Source organism: Monodon monoceros, unplaced genomic scaffold (assembly GCF_005190385.1).
Source record: "Monodon monoceros isolate NGI ecotype Baffin Bay Population unplaced genomic scaffold, NGI_Narwhal_1 Super_Scaffold_9, whole genome shotgun sequence".
In the NCBI taxonomy this organism is placed as follows: domain Eukaryota; kingdom Metazoa; phylum Chordata; class Mammalia; order Artiodactyla; family Monodontidae; genus Monodon; species Monodon monoceros.
In genome coordinates, this window is record NW_021703786.1 from 24,753,600 (window position 1) to 24,779,755 (window position 26,156).

Genomic DNA, 26,156 nt, shown 5'->3' on the forward strand with positions numbered 1-26,156 from the left:
CTCTCTCTCTCTCTCTCTCTCTCTCTCTCTCTCTCTCTCTCTCTCTCACCTGCTCAGGCCCCTCATCTTCAGATGCTCCATCACAAAGGCAGCCCCACCTCCAGGCAGGTCAATCACCTTGATAGGCTGAGGCGCCCGCACCAGGCCGGTGCTCCGAAGAGCCTCCAGGCTCGCCATCTCCCCCTCAAACATCTGCCGGGCCTGCGTCCAGAACATGGCCGTGAACTCCGACGCCAGCAAGGGCTATGCAGCCAGGTTGAGGCTCACAGCCCTGCACAGAAGCCACCATGTGGGATCGCAAGCACCCAGGACCTCCAGTTGCTGAAAACTGGCTGGGGAGCAAGGCATCAGCCCCCAGAGGGTGGGACGCAATGTGGCCCCCTTTGGATAGGAAGGGGCTGTGCCGAGAGCTTAGGGTGGACAGGATGCTGAGGCCTGCACCAAGTGCTTGCTCTGAGAGGTAAGGAAGCACAGGCCATGGGGGGGTGGGGTGCTGGGGGTGCTGGGAAACCTTCGGGTGCTAGGAGTGCCATGGGGGTGCTGGGAGGTGCTGGGAGTGCCATGAAGGTACTGTGGGGTGGTGGGAGTGCTATGAGGTGTTGTAGTAGACCATGAGGGTGCTGGGGGTATAGTGGGGTGCTATGGGGTGCCACAGGGTGCCATGGGGGTGCTGGTGGGGTGCCTTGAAGTGCAGGTTAGTGGAGGGTATGGGGCTGGGCCTGGGTCCCCTTCCAGGTTACCTGCCCCCACGATGCCTTGAGCACTTACAGCAAATGAGAGGCAGCATGGGGGGGCATGCCAAAGTGACTGGGGCACACACTTGGGGCGGGGGAAGGCAGGGGCTGGGGTGTCCAGGGCCAGTCCCCAGAGGCAAGCACCCACCAGGGCCTGGAGGCTGGGAAGGAGCCATGCACCCCACCCAAGAAGAAGACAGTCACTCCCCAGGGCAGCGGAACAGCCTCCACTGGGACCCAGGGGTCTTCCTACTTCTAAAACATTTTGTACAAATATCCCATTTTTAAATTAGGTGAACTCTCACCTTAGGTACACTACATCTGGGTTAAAAATGTGTTTGTTGGGCTTCCCTGGTGGCGCAGTGGTTGAGAGTCCGCCTGCCGATGCAGGGGACACGGGTTTGTGCCCCAGTCCGGGAAGATTCCACATGCCGTGGAGCGGCTGGGCCCATGAGCCATGGCCGCTGAGCCTGCGCGTCCGGAGCCTGTGCTCCGCAACGGGAGAGGCCACAACAGTGAGAGGCCCGCGTACCGCAAAAAAAAAAAAATGTGTTTGTCAATATGGTTTGTGAATACCTCTGGCTTATAGAATTAACCTTTGTGAACAAGATCAAAGCATCTGTTTCCACACAGGAAAAGAATTCCATCCTTTAATTCAAGGACCTGAGGGGAGAATGTGCAAGGTGTCCTCCTAACTGCCAATCCACACCTAGAATCATGGAGCGGGGTGTCCAGTGACCCCCAGCCATGCTCCCAGGGTGAGACCCCAAACGTACAGGGGAAGAGGACACCTGGGCTCCAGATTGCTTACATCCTGAGGGCCTCACCTATCACCTGTTCTCGTGTATTGATTGATCACCTCCTGTGTGCCAGCACTGAAGGTTTCAAGGGTGAAAAATGGGAGCCCAGCCTGGAAGAGCTTTCAGGAACCAGCTGCGAAGTTTCCAGGGCCAGCGTGAACCCTGAACCCAATACCGCTTCCCAGTGGGTGGGCCTTATCGTTTTGAGGGATTTGGGTACTGAAACCAGATTCTTTAACAGTTCCTGGTGCCAACAGAGCGGGGATGCCGGACCAATGCCAACACACTGTCCATCCTAAACGTTGGCAGTGCTGCAGGGGGACTGGAGGGGTCACTCTGGGATTTCCTCCAGCCCACAGCCAACACCCCCTCCCCACTGCTGCATCTCAAAGGGGCCTGGCCCACAGAGCACCAGGGGCCTCCTTGGAGCTGCCCACCAGGGCCAAGGGAGCGCCATCCTCAGCACCTGAGGTGCACACCCTGTGGTCAGTTTTCTCCATCTGTAAAGTGTTACTATTTTCCATGCACATTTAACAGCAATATTTTAAGCAGGCAATGGAAACCAGGTCCAACACAAGCATGGCCTGTGAGTAGAAGGAACAGAAGAAGCCTGGCCCTCTGTGTCGGGCAAGGGTTCTTCCTGCCTCTTTCCATCTGCCGGGGAGGACCCAGGGGCTGTGGGGAACGGAGTCCAGAGCTGAGCCCCAGGGGAGTGGCAGAAGAAGCCCAGGACCCCAAGCTTCACTGCCCCCCATGCTTGAATGGTTGAGAAATTAAAACAGACACCAAAAACTCCTGTGCATCCAGGCAAAAGGAAGTAAATTAATCCCGGAGCAGACAAAACCTCGGAATCCCACAGAAAACGCTTCAGCCTCTGCAAGGCCGCAAGCTGACCCCGGGGCTGTGACTGCCAGGCCTGGCCCAGGACCAGACCACAGCACTCCCTCTCCCTGAGCCCCTGAGCGCCTGAGCCCCCTCACCACCTTCCTCTCCTCCCCCCCTTCCTTCCAGCCCTCCCCCACCCTCAACCCCTTCTCCCCTCCAGCTCCAGGGGCAGGCTCAGGCCGCAGGGAAGGGTGGGGTAGGATGGGATGGGGTGGGGGGCACGCACCAGCGTCCTGCGGTTGACCTTGATGAACACGGGACCGGCATCCGTGTCGTAGGCGCGTCCCTCGCTGATGCAGCCGGCCCCGGGGCTCCCGAAGGCGCGCAGGGTCGTGGTGCGCAGCTCCGCACGCAGCAGCTGCTCCATGGGGCCGGCGGCGGGATGGGGGACGGGAGACACGGGGACACGGGGGACCTGGGACCGCGCAGACAGCGGGCCCAGACGCGAGCTCGCCGCTGCCGAGGCAGCTGTCCGCGGGGGAGGCGTCTGCTTGGCCTAAGGGCTCCCAGCGCCCGGGTGTCCGGCTTCCCGGTCTTCCTCCCGCAGGAGAGTGAGGGCGGGGGTTCAGTCAGGCTGGGCAAGCGCTCGCCGCCTCCATCCCGTAGGCCAAGCCGGGCGGACCCAGCGCTATGGGAGGAGGGCGGAGCTCTCTGATAGGGGGACAGACGTGGGGGCGGTGCCCTCCCGTGTGTCCACAGTCAGTGAGCCTGGACCCGGCTGGGACTTGCCCAGGGCCCTATAGGGCCTGACCTCCCTGCACAGCGGCCCCCTGAACCCTCTCTGAGCCTCGGCCCAGAGCCCTCCCACCCAGCAATACCCAGGACAGTCCAGGGGAGATTGCCGTCCCTGGGATGCAGGTCACAGGCCTTGCTAGGTCTCACACTGTCCACAGAAGGCTGGCGGTCTTGACCACGTCCTGCCAGGCCCCAGGCACTGCCTGGTGACACCGGTTGCTGGCACTGGGCTTGCTCGTCAGGGCACCTGGTGCCCATCAGAGATAGAGCCTGCTCTTGGGGTTCTGATACCAGGCAGCTGACCACACCCAGAGTGGGACTTCTGATTACAGAGGCTGGCTGTCCCAGGAAGGGAGCTTCCTGGCACAGATGTGCCAGGACTTCCCTGGTGGTCCAGTGGTTAAGACTCTGCTCTCCCAATGCAGGGGGCCCAGGTTCCATACCTGGTCAGGGAACTAGATCCCGCATGCCACAACTAAAGATCCCACATGCCGTAATGAAGATCCCGCATGCTGCAGCTAAGACCCGGTGCAGCCAAATAAATAAATAAATATTAAGAAAAAACACACACATGTGCCATGTGCACAAAGGCATGTACACATGCACAGCCGAGAGCAGGTGGGCAGGAGACTGCTTGGCATCTGTAGGTAGGGTCTGACCCCCGCAGGTCTCCCTCCTCCCAGCTCTCCCTCTCAGTCTGGCGAAGCCTAAGCTCCTATTGCATCCCCAAAAGGGATCCGTGACAGTAAAGACGAGCTCTCGCACTTCTGCAGGCGTCTTTATTCTCGATGGGCAGTCCTGCTGGATATGGAATTCCGGGCTGTTCTTGCATCACTGAGATGGCTCTGTGGCCTCACCTTCCAGCTCCCGTGCTGTTGAGAAGCTGGAAACCAGTTGGATTCTTATTCTCTGTGTGGAAACTATTCTCTCTCTGGAGGCTTTTGGATCCTCTCTTTGTTGCCGGTATGTGACAATTCCCCAGGGAAGTGCCCAAGATGAGTCTCCTCTGGGCAGGACAGGTGGGCCATTTCAGGATAGAAACTTGGGTCCTCCAACCCCGGGAAGTTGCCTTGAGCTTCTTCAGCTTTTTCCTTATGATTTCCATCTTGTTTTCTCTGTTCTCTCGGAACTCTAAATCTTTGGTCTAAACCCAGTCCCAAAGCTGCCAGGGTCAGGTGCCCATGAGCTCCACCCTTCTGCCCCCTCCTGCCCTTTCTTGCAGGAGACGCTGGTCTTGACTGAGCCCCATTCTGGGCTGTGGCCACAGTTTGCCCAAGCAGGGTCTGAACATGCTGGGTGGCAGCCAGGCAGGGGCACACCATCTTACTCGTCCCAAGCCCAGGCACTTGGGACTGCTCCCCAGGCCTCCCAGCTCCCATCTGGGCAGCCCTGGGTCCAAGGGCAGAATCCTCAGCATGAAGACATGTGCCTAGGAGAGCACTCTGACTTCGCAAACCAGCCCACCCTCCTCCCAAGCCTGCATTTGAGTTTTGGTTTGTGGTAGGAAGCTTAACTGAGAGATGTGACTCAGACACAGCCAAGCAGCCCCTTCCCCACTACGGCCAGTCTCCTGGTTCCCCAAGAACCAGAATGATGGCTGCAAAGGTGCAGACGGCACCTCTCAGCCCCAACTGTAGCTAAAACTCAGGTAGCTATTGCAGGAGTTCTCAGGAAATGTATCTGAGGGTGTGGATTGGGGTGGTAGAACCAACCAAGGTACTGGGGTCACTGAGCAGGGGAACGACTCTCCTGCTCACTCAGACCCTTACGGTGAATACCGAGTCCAGTGGCACCGAGAAGGGAAACACAGCCCATGGCCAAATGTGTCCCATTGCTCCGTGTGGGGGGAGTCTCAGGAGGGTGGGGAGGGTGTGATGCTGCTCAGAAAAGGGGCACCAGGAAGGCAGCTGTGGGACAGCCCCAGGGCCATCACAACAGCCCATTCTGAAATCAGGCAGCTGGGGCAGGGGTTGGGATCCTAAGGCCTGGCTGCCAGCAGGGCCGGTGGACGTGGTCCAGGTGTCAAGGCTAGCCCACCATCCTGGCCTTCACAATAAGCATACTGCGTTCATGCCCCTCACACAGACTCTGGGAAAGGGAGGGGTATTCTGCCACCTCTTAGGAATTCAGAGTCGGCTGTGATGGGGTGGCTGTTCCATGCCCACCACAGTCCCCCACCACTCTGATCTCTGATCGCTGTTTCTGAACAAGTTCCAGGATATCCGCACACTTCTGCCCAAGAGGAAACCCCAGCCGGGAGGCAAGTTCTCACACAAGGAGCTTTTGGAAGCAATTTCACTGGGAGAAGATGAGGAGGACAGAGGAAGCTGCCCCCCACCCCTCACCCTGGGAGACAGGCTGTAGACATGCTGAGCAGTGTTTACTGGCAGGGCTCTCGCCAGGGAGCTAGTTCATCTCCAACAAGCCCATGGGTGTTGTTACCTGGGCCCACTTTATTTTTTATTTTTTTAAATTTATTTTATTGAAGTATAGTTGATTTACAATGTTGTGTTAATTTCTGTATAGCAAGGAGATTCAGTTATACATTTATATATATTTTTTCATATTCTTTTCCATTATGGTTTATTACAAGATATTGAATATAGTTTCCTGTGCTATACAGTAGGTCCTTGTTTGTTTTATATATAGTTGTTTGTATCTGTAATCCCAAATTTCTAATTTATACTTCCCCTACCCGCTTTCCCCTTTGGTAACCATGTTTGTTTTTTGTGTCTGTTTCTGTTTCATAAATAAGTTCATTTATGTCGTATTTTAGATTCCACATGTAAGTGATATCATATGGTATTTGTCTTTCTCTGTCTGATTTACTTAAGTATGATAATCTCTAGGTCCATCCATGTTGCTGCAAAGGGCATTATTTCATTATTTTTTATGGCAGAGTAGTATTTCATTGTATATATATGTACCACATCTTCTTTATCCATTCATCTGTCGATGGACGTTTAGGTTGCTTCCATGTCTTGGCTATTGTAAATGGTGCTGCTATGAACACTGGGGTGCATGTATCTTTTTTATATGTATAAATTTATTTTATTTATTTATTTTTGGCTGCGTTGAGTCTTCGTTGCTGTGCATAGGCTTTCTCTAGTTGCATCGAGCTGGGGCTACTCTTAATTGCGGTGTGCGGGCTTCTCATTGCAGTGGCTTCTCTTGTGGTGGAGCACGGGCTCTAGGCATGCAGGCTTCAGTAGTTGTAGCACATGGGCTCAGTAGTTGTGGCTCGCGGGCTCCAGAGTGCAGGCTCAGTAGTTGTGGCTCACGGGCTTAGTTGCTCTGTGGCATGTGGGATCTTCCCGGACCAGGGCACAAACCTATGTCCCCTGACTTGGCAGGCGGATTCTTAACCACTGCACCACCAGGGAAGCCCCGCATGTATCTTTTAGAATTAGAGTTTTCACCTTTTCCAGATATATGATAGGAATGAGATTGCTAGATCATATGGTAATTCTATTTTTAGTTTTTTTGTTTGTTTTTAAATTGCTCCTTTTAAATTGGTTGAAAATCAGTGGGTTTTTTTCCTTTTTTTTTAAATTTTGACTGTGCTGGGTCTTCGTTGCGGCACGCAGGCTCTTTGTTGTGGGCTTCTCTCTAGCTGTGGTGCGCAGGTTTAGTTGCTCTGTGGCATGTGGGATCTTAGTTCCCCAACCAGGGATTGAACCCGTGTCCCCTGCATTGGAAGGTGGATTCTTAACCACTGGACCACAAGGGAAGTGCTATTTTTAGTTTTTTTAGGGAAACTCCATACTGTTCTCCATAGTGGCTGCACCAATTTGCATTCCTACCAATGGTGTAGGAGGGTTCCTTTTTCTCCACACCCTCTCCAGAATTTATTTATAGACTTTTAATGATGGCCATTCTGACTGGCGTGAGGTCGTACTTCACTGTAGTTTTGATTGGCATTTCTCTAATAATTAGCCATGGTGAGCATCTTTTCATGTTGTCCATCTGTGTGTCTTCTTTGGAAAAATGTCTATTTAGGTCTTCTGCTGGGCCCACTTTAGGAATGGATTCAAAACTCACGTAACTCACTTAAGACTCGCCTCTTGTACTGGTCCCACAGCCCCTAGTACAGCATGGTTTCCATTATACCTGAGGTGGAAGGTCTCCAGGCTTCTAAGACCATTCACTAGGATGGGTTCCTGACCCCTCCACTAGGATGTCATAGACACATAGTCTTGTGTGATGCAGGGTAAAAGGTTTGCTAGATTCATGTCTGTTTGGAGCAAACTGGCACCTTCTTCCACGGGTTGGGCGCACTGCTCTCTGAAGCAAACTGAACTTTCCAAAATGTGCATTTTCCTCCCTGATTTTGGCTATAATTTCCCAGATTCCCTCTGAATCCCAAACAGAATCCAGCCCATAACACAGTCCCAACAGTTTACAAGTGTCTTTCTGACACTGCCCTGCAGACATGAAGCTCAAGACAGCACAGTGGTGGCCTGTGGCCTCCACGGCTGCTGAACCACCCGAGTGGGACTTTGCACGGCAAGATGGAACCCTGTCAGAACCCCAGCTTTTTTTTTTACAGTCGGGGCACCCACTTCGGTCAGACCCTCTTCCACGAGAATTCCCTCTGTCGTCTCAGCTGGTGGTCTGAGCCACAAACCTACAATGAGCCCGAGAGTGATCTCAAAACCCAAGCCCTGAAGATACACACTTCACTCCCAAGACAGCCTTCCAGGCCTCGCCTCAGTCTGTTCTGGACGCCACCAATTATACGATTTCCTGCTGTTTCGGAAGCAGTAAGTTAGATTTGAAGGAGGGGGAATGTGAGAGGACATGGGGACAATATTCCCCAATCCATTTGTGCCAGCTTATCCTCAGATGCACAGAGGGGCCTTCAGGGAACAGAACACTCCACAAACAGCAACTCTTGGGGGTCCAGTGGCCTTTGGGCCTGAGGTTTATACAATTTTGGCAACCCTTTATATAGGAACATATATACTTATGAATACAAAATTATATATAAAAGTAGATATTTTAGAATAAGCAATCGCAGCAAACTGCAGTTTAAAAAGCTGACAGAGGGGACTTCCCTGGCATCCAGTGGTTAAGACTCTGCGCTTCCACTGCAGTGGGCACGGGTTTGATCCCTGGTCAGGGAACTAAGATCCTGCATGCTGCCCGGCACAGCTAAAAAAAAAAAAAGCTGATACTGCGCCATCACAAAAGCGGGGAAACACCATAAAATTGTTGCTTGAGTGCCTGCCATACCTCTGAGGTACTCCCCGATATCTCTGCCTTGACTGCACTCGCTGGCGGCCTACCTAAGATGCGGCACTCCAGGAAAGCTCTGGCCTTGGCTCTAGTCCCTGGTAATGCTGGGCTGACATGGTGGGGGCCACCATGGGGCAGAAGCAGCCGCTCCCTGCATCTGGCACAGCCCCCAGGCATAGCCCCCCCCATCCACCTGGTGGGATTCCTCAGCCCAGGGCCAGGGCCCCAGGAGGGGAAGGGGGGACCAGGGATACCTGCTGAGAGGTTTGTGGGGGACAGGTTTCTCCCCAACATGCCTCCTGGCCCAGGCTGGGCTTGGAAGTTTCACGGCAGGTGTCCTGCTGGGGCAACCTCAGCCCCCGAGCACAGTGAGAAATTTCCTCCAACTGAAATACATCCTTCCTGTGTCATCTTTCATCAATCAGACACACTTTGCGCATGGAGAAATTTTATTTATTTTTTATGCCACTGCCGCCACTGCAATGAAGAAACATCAATAACTGAGAGTTTAAAAAGGGTAATCATTAAAGTGATAAAAAAAAGTCACAGTCCTCTCTCCCGCCCCACAAAAAACAAACTCTGAAGGCATCAGTTCTGCTTCTGATTTCCACTGAGGGGCCCTGACCTGTAAACAGAAACAAAAAGATGAGAGGCAAACGTGTACGCACCCTATCGGACCCACCTCATGAAACACTGTCCTCTCTAACACCTGCATCCTCCAAGCCCTGAGCCAGAGCTAGTAGGGGCCACCAACTGGCTTCTTCCCTGAAATGCAATTTGATAGTTATCTTCAACCTCCCTTTACTGTTAACCAAATCTCACAGGGTGAGAAGAACAGCAGTTAAACTGGACCTGAGTGGCGTGTAGCAACAAGTCCTCAGGCCACACCTGCATCTGTCCTTATCTGGAAGCTCTGAGCTATTCTCTTACTGATCAAAGCCAAGAAAAAAAGTGTTCTTTTAAGAAACAACAGTTGTACCTATTTATTTTCAGAATATATTACAAAGGCTTCCTGGCAAACAGCTCCGATAAATATTGAATTATGATTTAAACAAGGGAAATAAACACTCTCAGGCATCACTGAAACCACTGAAAGTTTATTCAAATCTTTACATAAAGGGATTTGTTAGCATCAATGCCATTCGTGAACATTTCTCACCACTGCAAGACTGAAGAAGGGAAACCACTGGTTTAGTGCTGGTTTCTACGATGCAAATGAATGACAACTCACAAGCTTTAGAAATCGGCAGTTGACGGGCTGCTAACAGAAGCAGTTCCCTGGCTCCTAAATCGACCAGGGACACTGAGGCAAACAGTTTGGTCACTCCCAGAATGCGTCCAGACCTGCTCCGCCTGCGGCAGGTCCAGGGGCGGCATAGAAAGGAAGGAGAATGTGCTGGGTTTAGGACTGATCATCAGGAGGCGCTCCTAGACGACGCCTTCATGTCTAGACCCAAGTCTGACCCACCAAGAAGCATTACGCCGGACAGTAGGCCTCCCCTCTCCTCTCCTGGAGAGGAGACGGGGAGCCGGTGGGAAGGTGCCCTTGGTGGCAGCACCTGGCACTCTGGCTACCTCCCTTCTTTACCTTCGGGGCAGCTGCAGGTTGGACGCAGCCCGTCCTCCATTGGTCCCTTGGTTCATATCCAATTTCTAGTGCAGTTTTATCCAGCTATGAAGTCTAACTTTAGGGTGATAAAACCTTTATTCTGAGATGTCACGTACTTTACAAGGCTTGGAAAGTCGGTTTGAAGCTACTCCAGGGTGTGAAGAAATGGGAAGAATCCCTGAAGAAGAGGCTGAGGAGGAACCAGAGGCTGGCCACAGGCGAGGATCAGGTTAGGATCTGGTAACCCGAACTCAGGCCTCCCTCCCTCTCTCATTTGATGAGATTCCTCATGATGCTGAGGGAGGACCCTCTGTACCCTGATCCAAAGTGATTCCAGTGGTTCAAGTAGTGGAAGAGCTGATACAGCTTAAGGCGCTTCTCGAAGTCTGGAGCCTTGGGGACTTTGCTGTGGTAGGCGGAGTAAAAGGAGCCACTGAAGCCCCCGAACATGCCGGCTATCGCCAGCTCATACTCCGAGTGGCCATAGAAGGAAGCTGGGTCAAAAATGATGGGCCCAGAGGAATCCTCCGCCACGTTTCCTCCCCAAAGGTCTCCGTGGAGCAGGGCTGGGACGATGTCCAGATCATGGAACAGGTCAGGGATCTTTAACTGCGGGGGAAATGAAGCCTTAGCAAAGTGACCGATGCACACAGGAGGGACACAGAGGCTTTTCTGAGTGTGGCTCCCAGTGCCCAAGCAGGGCCTGATCAGTGCAGAGGTGCACAGACATGCCCACCTCCCATCCAGGCCCAGGCCCAGGTGGCTGCACCAGCTGCAGCGCGTTCCCATTAGGCCTGCAGGGCATGATGGGCACAGCCTGGGAGGGGCGACACTCACCTGCAGAGCAGCCCAGAGCTCACGGGCCTCCCTGTCCCCAGACCCCTGTTCCAGCAGGTCCATCTGAGGCTGAATGCGCTGCCGGGCATAGAATGTGACCCAGTCCCTGTGCCAGTCGTTCACCTGTGTGGTTGACAGCAGAGCTCAGAGGAAAGCGCCAGAGCAAAGGCGGAGCAGGCTGGTCCCCAGAGACGCCACTGCAGGGACCAGTGTAAAGGGGTGGAGCTGACCAGGCAGCCTGGGGGTCTGGAGGACATGCTGGGACCGGCAGGTTCCCGGACAACCTCCCACACTTCTCAAGATCTGAACAGTGTGGACTGTGCCCCGTGGGATACTCAGTCCTCCCCTCCCAAGCAGCTACCTGCCTATCCTCGGAGGGCGAGGCCGCCGTCTTACCCACTCAGCCCGAGTATGGCTCCCCAGGATGAAATCCCCAGGGCAGCCAACCACACAATCATAAAACTCAAAGTTACAATCCCTTTTCATTAAGCTACCTTAGAGAGTTTCCTAGTTAAAATAAAACGCGGTTTAACTTTCTAATTTTCACCCACCTTGAAATCCAGCATCCTAACTTGCTGGTCCTTCTCTGCTCCTCTGAGCTTACCTAGCATGTGAGGTGGATACTCCTTATATACACTGCTTAAAATTAGCAAAGAAAAAAAAGGAGCAAAGACCTTTTACCAAATCTCACCAAAAAAGAGAGAGGGTGTGCTTTCCGCAGCTGTTTCTGAACGGCTGGTCTGACTGGGAAATGCAGGCAAAATGGTGGTGTCACTCACCTGGGGGAGGTACCCGCAGCACGTCACCACGTCAAAGCCAAACTGGTCCACAAAGGGCCGCTCCACTTGCCCACCTCCTTTCCCTTGCAAGCAAAATGAAACGAGAGAGATGACAGTCCCCTCGCTCCCTCGGGGCCAGCTCTGGGAGCTCAGAGAAGCTCTGAGGCCTGACCTCAGCGTGCCTTTCTCCACCTTGTGTCCTCATCCAAACAAGGGCCCTGGGCTCCGGGACTCAGGAACAGAGCCTGTCTCATCAGAGTCAACAATCCAGAATACCCACTCCTTCCCAGGAGAGGATGCTCAGAGGAGTGACTACACTGTCTCCAAAAAAGGAGGGAAAATCCACCCCATAACCCATCAGGAAAGGACAGCTTTCAGTGGCCAGTTTAGAATTTGCCACTTATGAAAGATAAAACTGCTGTACTTGTAAATGATCTCATCCTCTGCAGTTCCCTAAACTCAAAGCAAATCCAGAAGAACTGAACTACATGTAAGTGGAAGGGACGAGGCCCTCTGTCTGTCTAACACAGTAGGTTCTTGGTCGTCTGTTCCTGGTGTGTCTGCTACTCTGCCTAGCAGAGTAACCATATGGGCTACACATGGATTATCAAACGTCAAAGGATGAAAATCCTGGAAGACACCCTCAGTGCTACCACCACAGTAAGTCCTAAAAAGGTCAGACGTGAGGGCTATCATCCTGAGTCTCACGTGTGATTGTTCCTAGAAGAAAAGGCACGGTATGGTAAGCCAGAGAAACTCTGACAGGCTTTCTTCTGGGGAGTGAGAGGTCAAAGGAACCATAATATGATAGGATTTTGAGTTCAGGGAATATTTCCTGTCTTTCAAATGCATTTTCGAGACAATACACTAATTGTATTCACTGTGTTCACTGCATCCCAAACATGCAGCCTTGGGGTTTACATTCCTTTCCTGTGGCAGCAACACAGGTCTGACTGTACACAGTGGCAGCACAACTCCACCCACACACCCATACTGGCCAGATGTCTTCCTCTGGGGGGGTCCCTCGGGCCCACAGCCATACCCACTGTGCCAGCCTCCTTCTGGAGAGTCTCTCCAAGCCTCTTGTTGTCTAGGTGTAGATCTGCCAGCTGGGTTCCAAGCTTTGCAGCATGACTGTAAAAACAAAAGACAGCCACTAAACTCATGGTACAAATGGAGACCCACCTCCATTTGAAAGGTCTCAGGCCACACAAAGTAGGTGAGACAGTAAGGGTAAGAGTCTGTTCTGGTGAAGCAAGCAGAAGATGGAGGGCCTCATCTGAGTCTGCAGCTAGGTCATTTGTCAGCATCTCACCCTGAAATTCCTCTCCTGTTTGCTTTTGGCCCACAGAGTACATGCTGCTCATTCTGCAGAACCCAGGATGTGCCGGGTCACGGGTTCCTTCTATCACATCCCGCAAAATTATACCCCCAAATGCAAGCTTCCCACTCAGAGAAAGAACAAAGGCACCCAGAGGTGAAGGTGAAGCAAACGAACCTGCTCAGATACCGCATGTCCAAATGCTCCATCACCAGCATGCTGCCACCTCCAGGGGCATCGAGGACCTTGATGGGTTTGGGCACCTTCACTGTGCCTGTCTTTAGGATGGCAGTTAAACTTGCCATCTCACCTTCAAACATCCTTTTGGCCTGTCAGAGAAACAACCGGGGAGGGGAGAAGTAGGAAGAGCAAGGCTCTGTGTAGACATGTTTTCTCCAGCACCACAACCAAGGCTGACTGCAGACTCAATAGAACAGACAGCTTTTCCACTTTTCAGTAGAGCAGATTACACGTTCTGAAGCTGCACAGGAATTAGAGGGACCGTACTTTCTAGTCTTGTATGTGTTTATGCTGTCATTGATCCCAGTCTATCCAAAGAGAGGAACGTAGTATGCCTGGTGCAGAGCTGGACTGTGTAACCAGTACCTCAACCACAGTCCTGTCCCAGGGGGCCCTCAGGCACAGGCGGCCCCCATCTCCGTGTGCCAGGAAGCTGGCATCACTTCTCACCCGAATGGACCACCAAGTCCTATGGCATCTCCTACCCGGCACTGGAAACCACCTCATCTCCACCACCTTTCCCATTTCCAGTCCAAAAGTCCTTGTTCCTGCTTTTGGAAGGCAAATCCCACCCTGGAACATACCCCAAGCCGTCACCCCACTTCCCTCATGACAGCCCCACAGGGCCTGGCCCTGCCCACATCCCCCCCTCATCTGGGCCCCGACCTGGGCTCCACCTCCACACTGACAGGTGGGCACACACACTCCTTGCGCTCCTGGATTACAGCCTTCTCTAAGTTCCCCAGAGATCCCTGGCCTCCTCCAGCCTGGAGACTTCCACATGCCATGTCACCTCTGCTTGGAACACCCCTCTCCCTTCTTTTGCCAAGTCAGCCCCTTCCCCGTCATGCTTCAGATTTCAACTTAACACCAGTTTTGATTTCTCAGAGAAATCTTCCCTAACTTACCAGGCTAAGTAATTCCTCCCCTTTAAAGTATCTTTTTTTTTAAAGTAAAATTTCTACAGATGTATATGAAGAAAACTGCACAGCTCAGAAGCATCCACCTCTAATTCTCCCAAAGTCAGCACATCCACGTGACGGCCACCCGGCATTCCTCTCCTCCCAGCCACTGCCACCCCACCCGCACATTTGTTTGTCTGCTTTGTCATCTCCACAGAGGCAGATGGCCAGGCCTCTTTATTCCACACTGCATTTGTTATGCTGGTGCATCAACAGTCAGAGTTTATTCTCTCTGCTGTGTAGAGCTTGCTGTGCAAATGTTCTAAAACGTGTTTGTCCAGTCTACTGATGAAGGACACTGCTTCCAGTTTGGTGTCACTACGAGCAGTGTTGCCATGGACATTCTTCTACTTCTACTTCTCATAGTTACTAACTCTGTGACCTTGGTTTCCTCATCTGTAAAATGGGGTTAATAACAGTACCAATCTCATAGGCTTGCTGCTGTAATTAACTGAGTTAGCAGCTAACAGTTACACAGGCCATTCTAAACACTTTACAAACATTATTATTATACTACTTGGAGAGCTAAAGTTCCTGAGGAGGAAAACAAGAACTGTGTCTTAAGGAGAATTTTCAGAGCATTCTCTGAAGACGAAGGAACACAGCTGGGCCCTGGCTATACTTTGTACTACAGCACTGGTTGTGCAGCGTAAAGCAAAGGATACATTTCTTTTTTTTTTTTTTTTTGCGTAACGCGGGCCTCTCACTGTTGTGGCCTCTCCCATTGCGGAGCACAGGCTCTGGACACGCAGGCTCAGCGGCCATGGCTCACAGGCCCAGCCGCTCCGCGGCATGTGGGATCTTCCCGGACCGGGGCACGAACCCATGTCCCCTGCATCGGCAGGCGGACTCTCAAACACTGCACCACCAGCAAAGCCCCGGAAAGGATAAATTTTTTTTTTTTTTTTTTGGCCACGCCACACTGCATGTGGAACTTCCCTACCCAGAGATTGAACCCATGCCCCCTGCATTGGAAGTGTGGAGTCTTAAATAATGGACCACCAGGGAGGTCCAAATTTTTTTAATTAAAAGAAAAATGTAGGGAGAGGTGAAGAAGGATCTATGAACACAGCTAGAGGCAAGGCTCCCTCACAGAAATGTCCACTACTATGTGGTCCTAAGTGTCTAACCCTAAGAACACCGCTCCTCCAGAATGGGACAAGGGCAAAGTAAGCATTAGCCAGGGTGCAGGGCTACAAAAGGTCCAGAACTTAAGGGAGGAGCATGAGAGAAAGCCAACTACTCAGGCATGCAAAGGACAGATAAGCATAATCAAGAGAAAAAACTTAGACCAGGTCATTCCAGCAGAGAGTGAGAAGGAAAACAAAAGAGCAGCTATGTAGTCTTCTCTTGGAAGTCTGGAAGAAGACATTTTCACCTCCTAAAGGGCAAAGCATAAAGACAGTCCTTTTTTCCAATCAATCAGCAAATGTTTCCGCTATGGGCAGTACATCTGCATAACTCACACAGTATATTCCCAAGCAAACTAGAAAGAGACATGTTTGAAACTATCTACCAAAGGATTAGAAGGAACTTATGTGAAGATTAGCAAAAAGAAAATGGACTCTGATGACAATAAAAAGCAAGAACCAGAAGAAATAGCAGTCGCAGAACAATGTTTAAAAAGCACTACTGAGAGATGCCATTTTAATCATCAGAAAGTATTTGCTTCCCTGTAATCTACACCAAGTTCTGAATTATTACAAACACTAATGAAAGTGGAAATACAGCTGTGAAAAGGATGGAGCCACATAAGACAAAAAGAACCCAGCGAAGGCCTGTGGTGGAAAGGAAGGAAGGACACCTCCACTACATTAGTACTGACTGGGGGAAACCAATGTAAAAGAGCAACTTCAAGAACCATTAGTTGTCAAATTCCTATAAAAGGGATGTACAGGATGACACGCAGCCAACCTCTGTAGAACAGAGTTGAAGGTTGGTCTTGAGAGAACAGCATCGTTTCAGAAAGAGATCATGCCACACCACTGAAGATGGGATTCTGCAATATGATTTCCAAAGAGAGGATAAAAGTGCTGAGGGTGTGTAACACGTAGGTCTTAGTACTGGGGTCAGCACCTTCAGCCCTATTTGAAACAAGGCATTGTCCAGTCCTGCTCCTTGCCTACTGGAGCCATCCAGGGCCTCCCAGCTAACAGTACAAGCATGACCCACCCAAAGTGCACAAAGAAGTGACATCAACGCCCCGGGGTAAGTCAACTTCAGCAGGGAGGCTCACCTATTTTAGACAGGAACCCTTGAGAAAACGTTCAGATACAAACAGAATGGAGAGACAGCCGCAAGGGGCTGAATGTTTGTGTTCCCCGAAAATTCAGAGGTTGAAACCTAACCCCCAAGGCGACGGCGTTAGGAGGCGGGGCCTTGGGAAGTGACCAGGCCAAAGGAGTGGAACCCTCATGAGGGGATTAGAGCCCCTATAAGAGACCCCAGAGAGCTCTCCTCCCCCTTCTGCCACGTAAGGACACAGTCAGAAGTGGCCTCCACACCAGGGAAGGAAGCCTCACCACCATCTTGGACGTCCGGCCTCCAGACCCCAAAATATACATGTTCGTATTTAAAGCCGCCCACTGTTTACAGCCGCCCGGCGGACGAAGGCTACATTACTTTCAGTATTCAGAAAGGGTTTTGATCTCTGCAAGTTCAAATAAACCCCAGGACAAGGGACTGCTACTACCTGTCCTTGTTCAAAACTCGCCAAACAATGAATTTTCTCAATGCAGCGGCCACCTGGGCCGCGTGAAAGCCACCCACAGCATCCACGCGGCGGTGGGGCACGTGCCGGACGGGCCTGGACCCGCGCCGACCTCCCTGAGGTTCGAGAGGCCGCAGGGCTGAACCGCGGACCCCCCCAAAACGCCAGGCCAGCCTGACAAAAAGACGGGTCACCGAGCGCCTCCGCGGCTCGCAGACCCGGGCTCGGACGGCCCCGCCCGCGGACCCGGACCGGCTCCCGACGCCGAACCCGGACACGGACCCGGGACCACAGTCCCCCGCCCACTTCCCCCGCCCGCGGCAGCCCTGACCTCCGCCTTGGGGTTCACTTTCACAAACACTCGTCCTCTGTCCGTGTCGTAGCTCCGGCCCTGGCTAATGCACCCACCCCCCGAGTGACCCGTGGCCTTGACGGAGCCGCAGCCCAACTCCCGTTTCAACAGCTCCTCCATGTCGCCCGCGCCCGGGCCGCGTACCCGCCTCAGACCGCACGCAGACGCCGCGACGCCGTGGGGACGCGTGGGGATTGGGTGAGGGGCGGGAGGGCGGGACCTAGCCGTGGGAGCGCGGGAGGGATTGGGGGAGGGAAAAGAAGGGGCGGGACCTGGCCGCGGGAGCGCGCGGGGATGGGGGAGGGGAGGGTCGACGGGAAGTGGGGGCGGGGCCGCCTTGTACTCCCAACCACCCCGAGACCCTGGTGGCTCTCCTCGCTACGGGATCGACCTGGCCTTTCCCCTGACCTTACCTGTGACCTGCCGTTAACCTTGTGTGGCCCGTCCTGGTCTGGGGCACACCCCCTGCTCCAGGCCCCTCGTCCACGGCTCCAGGTTTGAGCATCACCCCTCACAGGGGCTTTTCCGACCTGGAGGCTCCTGCAACACCCTCCGGGGTGCTATCTTTTCTGTTGTTTATTTGCACTTGTTTATCCAATTAGCATCAATCTCCCCAACTAGACTTTAGTGACTTGAGGGTAGAATAAAGTCTGCTTTGCTCTGTATACTGAAAAAAAATGTCCAACCTTAAAGCTGAGAGTTATGTTTTATTGGGGGCATTACTGAGGACTTAAGCTGGTGAGATAGCCTCTCAGATGGCTCTGAGGGACTGTTCAGAAGAGGAAAGGGAAGAGCAAGAATGTAAAGGAGTTTTTTTCAAAAACAAACAAAAAAAACAGATAGTCAAACATCAAAAGATTACTGCTAATTTAAAAAACCCAGACATCTCAAGTAAATGAATTTAGTACTTTTCGGTTTATAAGAAGATGCAACAGTCTGAGCTTAGTGAAATCGTTCCTTTGATACGCACCCTAACTATCTAGGGCCAGTGTCCTGTGTTCTCCATTCTGAATTCCTCAGGGTGCACAGTCGGGGATGGCTGCAGTGGCTGAGGGCTTGATGGCCTCAACGTCTTTTGTTTACTAATATGGCAGGCAGCATTCTTTGTCCACGGCTCCCCATTAGTCAGCATTCTCCAGAGAAATCGAACCAACAGGGTGTATGTATATATAGAGAGATTTATTTTAAGGAAATGGCTGTGAAAACTAATAAAGGGAAACCTGTTTTAAATGGAGTGGGAAGGCCAAAAGGGAGAGCTCTCACCCTGTCCACCCAGACACAGCCTGAAGGTAAAGACGTGTCACCAAGTGCCTCTGCCCTGTGGCTGCTCAGGGTCAATAACAGGAAAAACTGCTGATTACAGATCCCAACAGGAAGAATCATCAACAGGAAAGAATCCTCAATTACAGGCCTCAACAAGAAAGGTGTTCTTTGTATCTCCCACAAGAAATCAATTACCCAAGCTACTCAGCCAATGAAAACCAGTCATCACTTTCAACTCTCACTTTCCTCCAATGGACTTTAGTTCAAAACAACCCCTCCAGGGACTTCCCTGGTGGTCCAGTAGTTAAGACTCCATGCTCCCCCAATGCAGGGGGCCAGGGATTGATCCCTGGTGGGGGAAGTGAGAGCCCGCGCACTGCAGCTAGAGAAGCCAGTGCGCCGCAACAAAGACCCAGCACAGCCAAAATAAATAAATTTTTTAAAAAAAGAAAACCCAAAACAGCTTCTTCCTTCTAACGTTCTTTTCCTTTCTTTGTTGGATTTGTCTGTGGCTTTTGCGGTAGCCAGCTTGTCCTGAATTGCAATTCTTTGCTGTTCCTGAGTAAACCCATTTTGCTGGTAAAACTACAGGGTGTTTTATTTTTTAGGTTAACAGGGCTCACACAATCGTGGAGGGGCAAGACCAAAATCTGCAGGGTAGGCCAGAAGCAGGAAGCCCAGGGCAGAGTTCTGTTGGCAGAATTCCCTCTCCCTCAGGGGAGGTCAGTGTTTGTTCTCTGCAAGCCTTCAGCTGAATGGATGAGGTCCACCCACCAGTCCACTGATTTAAATGTTAATCTCATCTAAAAAACACCCTCACAGAAACATCCAGAATAATGTTTGACGCCAAATATCTGGGCACCATGCCCCAGCCAAACTGACACATAAAATTGACCATCACATTCCCCGTTGTTTCTCGATGCATACTTAGCATGATGCACAATGCCAGTCATGTCACGGACATTCACTAAGAATGTGCTAAAACAATGAAAGAATGAATAATTGAAGCTTTGAAGGTTGAAGATTTAAGGAATAAGAGCAGATAGTTTGCGGATAGTTTGGACCAACCTTCCTGCTGAAAATAACTAGAAATGCTGATTAAAACAGTTTAAATACGTCTAAAAAGCACTGGAGAGCTGACAACATAGCAAGGAACATTAGCCCCAAATCTCTCCTCACGCACACACCGGGGAAAGGTGGCTGCCTGCAAACCATCAGGAGAGCTCTACTCTGAACCAATGCTGCTGGCACCCTGACCTCCAGCCTCTAGACCTATAAGAAAATAGATTTCTGTTGTTTAAGCACCCAGTCTGTGGAATTTTGTTTTGGCAGCCCAAGTGGACCAATACACCAAGCATACTAGGGAGCAAGGTGCCATGAGGTCAACACAACAGACAGTGGATAAACTCAGGTGCTGGCATTTTCAGGCCCACTTAATGCCATATAACTGTGCCTACTATGATCAAGGAAATAAGAACCAAGCTTGAAAATATCTACAGGGAAGAAAAAACTAACAAAAGTGACTAAGCAGATTCTATAAAGAACCTGAGGGAATAAAATTTATGTTTCAAGACAGGACAAGAAAAAAAATTTTTTTTATGTGGACCATTTTTAAATTCTTTATTGAATTTGTTATAATATTGCTTCTTTTTTTTCTTACTTTTTTAAAAAATGTATTTATTTTTGGCTGTGTCAGGTCTTAGTTGAGGCACGTGGGATCTTTCCTTGCGGCGCCAGCCTCTCTCTAGTTGTGGCACGCAGGCTCCAGACCGCGTGGGCTCAGTACTTGCTGCGCGTGGGCTTAGTTGCCCTGTGGCATGTGGGATCTTAGTTCCCCGACGAGGGATCGAACCCGCGTCCCCTGCATTGGAAGGCGGATGGACGACCGGGGAATTCCCTGCTTCTGTTTTCTATGTTTTGGTTTTTTGGCCACGAAGCATGTGGGATCTTAGCTCACTTACAAGAGAGCAAACCCACACCCTCTGCATTGGAAGGTGAAGTCTTAACCACTGGACCTCCAGGGAAGTCCCAGGACAAGAAAATTTAAGCATAACATACTTCCTGCCCATACTGGGCCCTCTGTAATGTGCATCTGCATTACACATTAACCAGACCTCCTCAAAGGTGGGAATGCCTGCTTGACTGTAAATATCAATTTTTTTCTACTTCTGACGCCAGCAATGTCACTCCTTAGAAGATTAATTTTTCCTTCCTAATTCTGTAAGGGATCATAGTGACCTACTGCTTGCCTGTACATGCAGATCTGGCTATATATCTTTGGTAATGTTTATGTAAAATTTCAGTGTGTCGTTTTGATGTACAATCCTTTGTCTCAAAAATGTATCTGACTGTGCCTTCAACCTCTAACAGGTGGAACAGTCCTCAGAGATTTCTGAAAGACTCTCTCCCAGATTATAATCCTCAGGTTGGCTCGATTAGAATTCTCTATTTCCTCTTTAGATCGGTTATTGATTAATTTTTTTGTTGAAAAACCAAAAAGAGCTTTTAGAAATTAAAAATATAATATTTAAAATTTTAAAGCCTAGGGACTACCCTGGTGGTCCAGTAGCTAAGACTCCATGCTTCCAATGCAGGGGGCCCGGGTTTGATCCCTGGTCAGGGAGCTAGAACCTGCATGCTGCAACTAAGAGTTCGCATGCTGCAACTAAAGACCCTGAATGCCACAGCTGAAGATCCTGCATGCAGCAACGAAGATCCCTCATGCAGTAACTAAGACGCGGCGCAGCCAAATAAATAAATAAATAATTTTAAAAATAATAAAATAAAATTTTAAAGCCTAATGAACAGGTTCAACAGATTAGACACAGGAAAGAATTAGTTAACTGGAGGATGTCAGAGAATTGATGCAAAATGTGGCACAAACAGGCTAAAGGGAAATTACAGGTGAGACTAAGAAACATGGAAAATAGTGAGTTCTAGTAGACATTTCACTGGAGTTCCAGAAAAGGGGAAGGGCAGAGGCCACAATTAAAGAGAAAATGGCTGAGAATTTTCTAACACTGATGAAATACACCAACCCTCAGATCCAAGCTGGATAAATTAAAGGAAGTTCACATCTGGACTAATAACAATGAAATTGCAGAATACCAAAGAAACAGGAAATTTCTTAAAAAGTCAGATTACTTTGAAAAGATTGATATCTGGGGCCTTCCCTGATGGTGCAGTGGTTAAGAATTCGCCTGCCAATGCAGGGGACACGGGTTCGAGCCCTGGTCCGGGAAGATCCCACATGCTGCAGAGCAACTAAGCCCGTGTGCCGCAACTACTGAGGCTGCACTCTGGAGCCCTCGAGCCACAACTACTGAGCCCACGTGCTACAACTACTGAAGCCCGCACGCCTGGAGCCCGTGCTCCTCAACAAAGACAAGCCACCGCAATGCGAATCCCACGCACCACAACAAAGAGTAGCCCCTGCTCGCCGCAACTAGAGAAAGCCCATGCACAGCAATGAAGACCCAACGCAGCCAAAAATAAATAAATAAATTTAAAAAATAATAATAATGGGAACTATATTCAATATCTTATAATGACCTATAATGGAAAATAATCTGAAAAAGAATATATATATATATATATATATATATCACTGAATAACTTTGCTGTACACCAGAAACTAACACAATATTGTAAATCAACTATACTTCAAAAAAAATTACCTTTGTACTTTAAAGGGGTAAATTGTTCTAATGTCTTTTTGTTGCTCCAGAGAAGGGTAAAAGTAATGATTATTTTCAGTCTTTGATAAATTAAACATGCATATTGTAATTTCTAGGGTATTCACTAAAAAAAGAGAGTTCTTAACTTTCCTATTAGTAGAAGAAAAAATCAACTAATTCCATAGAGCACTGGTGTCTCTTCTTCATATAAGGACTCCAGTCCTACTGGATCAGGGCCCCATCCTATGACCTCATTTAACCTTAATTGACTAGCTAAAGGCTCTATCTCCAAATACAGTCACATTTTGGATTAGGGCTTCAACATATAGATGGGGGAGTAGTGGAGGGCACATAATTCAATCCATACCACCAAGGTCTTTCACAAAAGTCAGGATGGTGGTTGGAACAGATATTGTTGGTACCCCACCCATGTGCCTTCAACATTCACTGATCCCCAGCCGGCCAGCCCAGGGATTCCAGAGTCCCAGTTCTCTGGGACTCTGGGAGAGTTTTCTCTGCCCCTGATGCTGGCCCAGTGCAGCATCCCCAGGAGCACCTATCTCTGAGGCTGCCCGGCTGCCGAAGTTCCCCAGAGGGATGCACTCCAGTCACCCAAACACCCTTTTCTGACCTCCTACCTCATTTCCCTACCCCCACAAAAGCTTTCCAGTGTCACCCTCATGTAAGCTGCTTGCACTTGTACCTTGTCTGCTTCTGAGGGAGCCCAGCCCCGAGACAGCGGTTGCTGTCACACAGGAGGGAGGGTGTTGTATCAGGGAGGAAAGTGCACAGTTTCTGGCGCACTGGCCATGCTGTATTTCTTGACCTGGGGGGTGATTTACAACTCAAATATTCACTTTATAATTATTTATTAAGTGGTACACATGTGTTTTCTTGTAATTTTCCATATGTATATTGTATTTCACAATTTTAAAAAGCAAAAATGAGCAGATGAAAATCTACAAATGGTAGCAGATGAGCTAATTAACACTTCAGAGGACAGTGAGGAGAATTTTTTAATTTTCTAAAGGTCATGGGGCACCTGAATCACAACATCTGTCTAAGGTGGCATGGTAACATGCAGGTTGAAGGCCTGTTATACCCTATCTTTATCTGTGGTCTAACCACTTTAACTTCATGCCATGAACAGGAAAGTTTTCATCAAAACTATGCCACCACTAGTTAAGGTTTTGCTGAGAAATTACTTTCAAGAGTGAATTTTATCAAGCCAATTTAAGTTCTGACCTCATTGAAATGGTTTATAGATTATTTTTTCAATTTTCATTTGAATGAAATTATTTTCATCACATCAGTTTAACTCTGCAGTCCATTTTTTTTGTACACATAACGTTTTGCTGACTATGCACCTACTGCTATGAATGCTCTCCTGGAGCCATTATTTCTACCAAGTCTAATTTTCCTGAATCAAATATAAAGATCTAAATTTCATCATGTACTTTTTAAGCCAATGTTATTTTAAAAATCTGTGTTGATATTTGAAACAGAAATATTACTTATTAGATAAAAGGCTAATTGTTCGTATGTGTTTGTTCATCCATGAGAAAATGTCCCACATTGCTCTGTGGTGGAAGATGGGTTCATGGCCTTGCTAACTCAACCCTTCCATACATTTCCAGATACTCTCACCTTTGAGTCAAACATCCTGCTTTGTGGCATCCTGCCCTTGCAATCTCTTGGTGTTCCTTTCCTCCGGCTTCTTCCTCTTCTGCAAATGGCTTTCTCTCCCTGTGTCCTGAGGTCATCCTCCTGAGGAGGGTTCCAACCCCCCTCTCTCAGACCCTGTCTGCTCCTCTGTCGGTGGCCTGCCTTGTGCGTGTATACATGGGCACATGTGTACCCCAACCCAATTGTCCACTCTCTATGGCAAGCCCCAGGCTCACTCCTCACAGCACAGCCACTGCCGTGGAGCCTGGGGCACTGGGTTTGGGGTGGCAGAAGTGGCTGGCGTGGCTGGGGTGACTACTGGCAGCATATTTGCACCTCAACTCTCCCTGCGACGCACGTGATGCGCTACTGACACAGAATGAGTTGGGTGAGCTGCTGCAACGTGCAAAGTTAAAACCGTGTTGGACCATAGTGTGTGGGAGCGTGAAGGGTGCCCAGTGGAGGCTCCATCAACACTCCACAGGGACTCAGCCGATGATGTAACTGGGCGTTTGCTGTGTACCAGCCACCTCCCCAAACACTTGTGAAGTGCGAGGCTCGAGGAAGTCTCACAAGCAGGGAATGGGACTTCCCTGACGGTCCAGTGGTTGGGACTACATGCTTTCACTGCCGACGGCCTGGGTTCAATCCCTGGTGGGGGAACTAAGATCCTGCAAGCCGTGGGCCACGGCCAAAAAAAAAAAAAAAGGAAAAAGAAGAAGAAGCAGGGAGGACTTCCCTGGTGGCGCAGTGGTTGAGAGTCCGCCTGCCGATGCAGGGGACACAGGTTCGTGCCCCGGTCTGGGAAGATCCTGCATGCCGCAGAGCGGCTGGGCCCGTGAGCCGTGGCCACTGAGCCTGCGCGTCCGGAGCCTGTGCTCCGCAATGGGAAAGGCCACAACAATTAGAGCCCACGTACCGCAAAAAATAAAAGCAGGGAAACTAAAGCCCAGGAGGGTGATTGCTCGCCCAAGGTCACACAGCTGGAAAATGAGTCAGGATTCCACCTCAGGAGTCTTCAACACCCTCCCACCTCAAAGTCTGCAAAACCACTCCCCAGGTGGGTCTCCGAATCAGACACTACTGGGGGCCAGACACCAGTAACCCTTCTGCCCCACCCACTTCCCAATAGGGTGGTCAGTTTTCAGGGGGGCCTCGGAGGTCTGCATTAGCAGGAGCCCTCCCTGTCCTCCGGGTTGCACCTGTCCTGCGGGGTCCTGCCACCCACCTCAAGGCGCTTGAGGCCTCTGCCCACGGCGGGGCCCTCTCCTCCGAGGGCCTCCTGCTTTGCCGCTCTCAGCACAGTCCTAACTGCAAGAGCAGAGTGGGTGAGAGTGCCCACGACTGACTCCTTCCCAGCCGGGGAATGAGTGTTCCTGCTCTCCCACCCACGCAGCCCCTCCTTCACTCCCCCACTCTGGTGTCCAGCTCCCTTCCTTCAGCCCCCGTGTTCCCTTGCCTGTCTCCAGACAGAGGCCTCCATCAGGTACCAGCAGAGACCCTTACTGTGGGACTCAGCCACAGACCTCCCCGGGTAAAGGGTGGAGGCTCTTTTCTAGGGAGTGTGGACAGATGGGAGCTTCCCCTCCTTCCGAGGCCGGGCTTACTTGCCACGGGAGAGCCAGCATTGCTCCAGTTGGTGTAACTCCGGAATTATTGTGAAGGAGAACCTGGCTTACATTTCAAGAGCTTCCACCTTGACCCCCAATATATTTCTTATCCAAAGCCTCTCTCCTTGACAACAGAGGAGGGTTCCAGGTCCTCCAAACACCAAGTTTGAGTGTAGGAGCTGTGGGCAGCTCTGGGCCAGAGAGCCAGGACTGGGAGGGGGCAGAGGGGAGCCCCAAGTGTCCCCTCCATGCCTCCACCGGGTGGGCCTGATGTGAACGGTCCTGAGAATGATGACGATGGGCTATTGTCTTGTAGGAGCCGAGAGGGGCAGTGCAGAAGCAGGAGCCTGGCCCGGAGGCGGCCAGTGAGGGACACAAGCCTCTGGAGGCCCAAGCACACCTGGGCCTGGAGGTATGGCAACGAGCGGAGGGGCGGGGCCGCTCTGGGACGGGGCGGGGCGGAAGCCTGGGCAAAGCAGTGGGTGCACGGGGTATGATCAGGGAGTGGGCGGGGCAGGTCAGTGGGCGGGTCTTCGAACATGTGCGTGGGCGGAGCGAAGCTCTGACTCAAAACCTACATTAAATGGATTTTGTCTCTGTGGCTATGGAACTTTCTGGGGGCATCCGTGAGGTTACAGCTTTACCTAAAATAGGGTTTCTTTCTACAGCGTAAGAACAACTGGCACCTTGGCTGTGAATTCTTGGTGAGTCATCATCAAATATATACCCAGTGTGAATC

The 26,156-nt window shown here is 50.8% G+C and overlaps 2 protein-coding genes across 3 annotated transcripts in view; both read right to left on the reverse strand.

The window, feature by feature from the left end:
- Positions 1-2,975, reverse strand: part of FN3K (fructosamine 3 kinase) — an 11,445-nt gene extending 8,470 nt beyond the window's left edge. Inside the window, exons 1-2 of one of the 2 annotated variants that reach the window (XM_029213289.1) lie at positions 2,646-2,975; positions 50-201 (exon numbers count right to left, since the gene is read on the reverse strand). In XM_029213289.1, coding sequence (XP_029069122.1) covers positions 50-201; positions 2,646-2,786 — 293 coding nt within the window. In that variant the 5' untranslated portion in view covers positions 2,787-2,975. Of the gene's footprint in view, positions 1-49; positions 202-1,039; positions 1,182-2,645 lie in introns of those variants that run through there. The other variant, XM_029213290.1, reaches the window with a different exon arrangement.
- A 6,494-nt stretch (positions 2,976-9,469) lies between these two features.
- Positions 9,470-17,362, reverse strand: FN3KRP (fructosamine 3 kinase related protein). Its single transcript, XM_029212198.1, has 6 exons — positions 17,182-17,362; positions 13,116-13,267; positions 12,660-12,751; positions 11,618-11,700; positions 10,839-10,961; positions 9,470-10,610 (listed from the first exon to the last, which is right to left on the reverse strand). Exons 1-6 carry the CDS (start codon positions 17,320-17,322, stop codon positions 10,272-10,274), a joined length of 930 nt encoding a protein of 309 aa, XP_029068031.1. The 5' UTR covers positions 17,323-17,362; the 3' UTR covers positions 9,470-10,271.
- Positions 17,363-26,156: the final 8,794 nt, after the last annotated feature.

What these genes read in the sequence shown, in the direction of transcription:
- FN3KRP (XM_029212198.1), bottom strand. Translation starts at nt 17,322, where the DNA reads ATGGAGGAGCTGTTGAAACGGGAGTTGGGCTGCGGCTCCGTCAAGGCC. An exon ending in GACATGCGGTATCTGAGCAG is followed by an intron (nt 12,752 to 13,115) that starts GTTCGTTTGCTT and finishes TTGTTTTTACAG; the next exon opens with TCATGCTGCAAAGCTTGGAA. An exon ending in AGCTCTGGGCTGCTCTGCAG is followed by an intron (nt 10,611 to 10,838) that starts GTGAGTGTCGCC and finishes TTTCCCCCGCAG; the next exon opens with TTAAAGATCCCTGACCTGTT.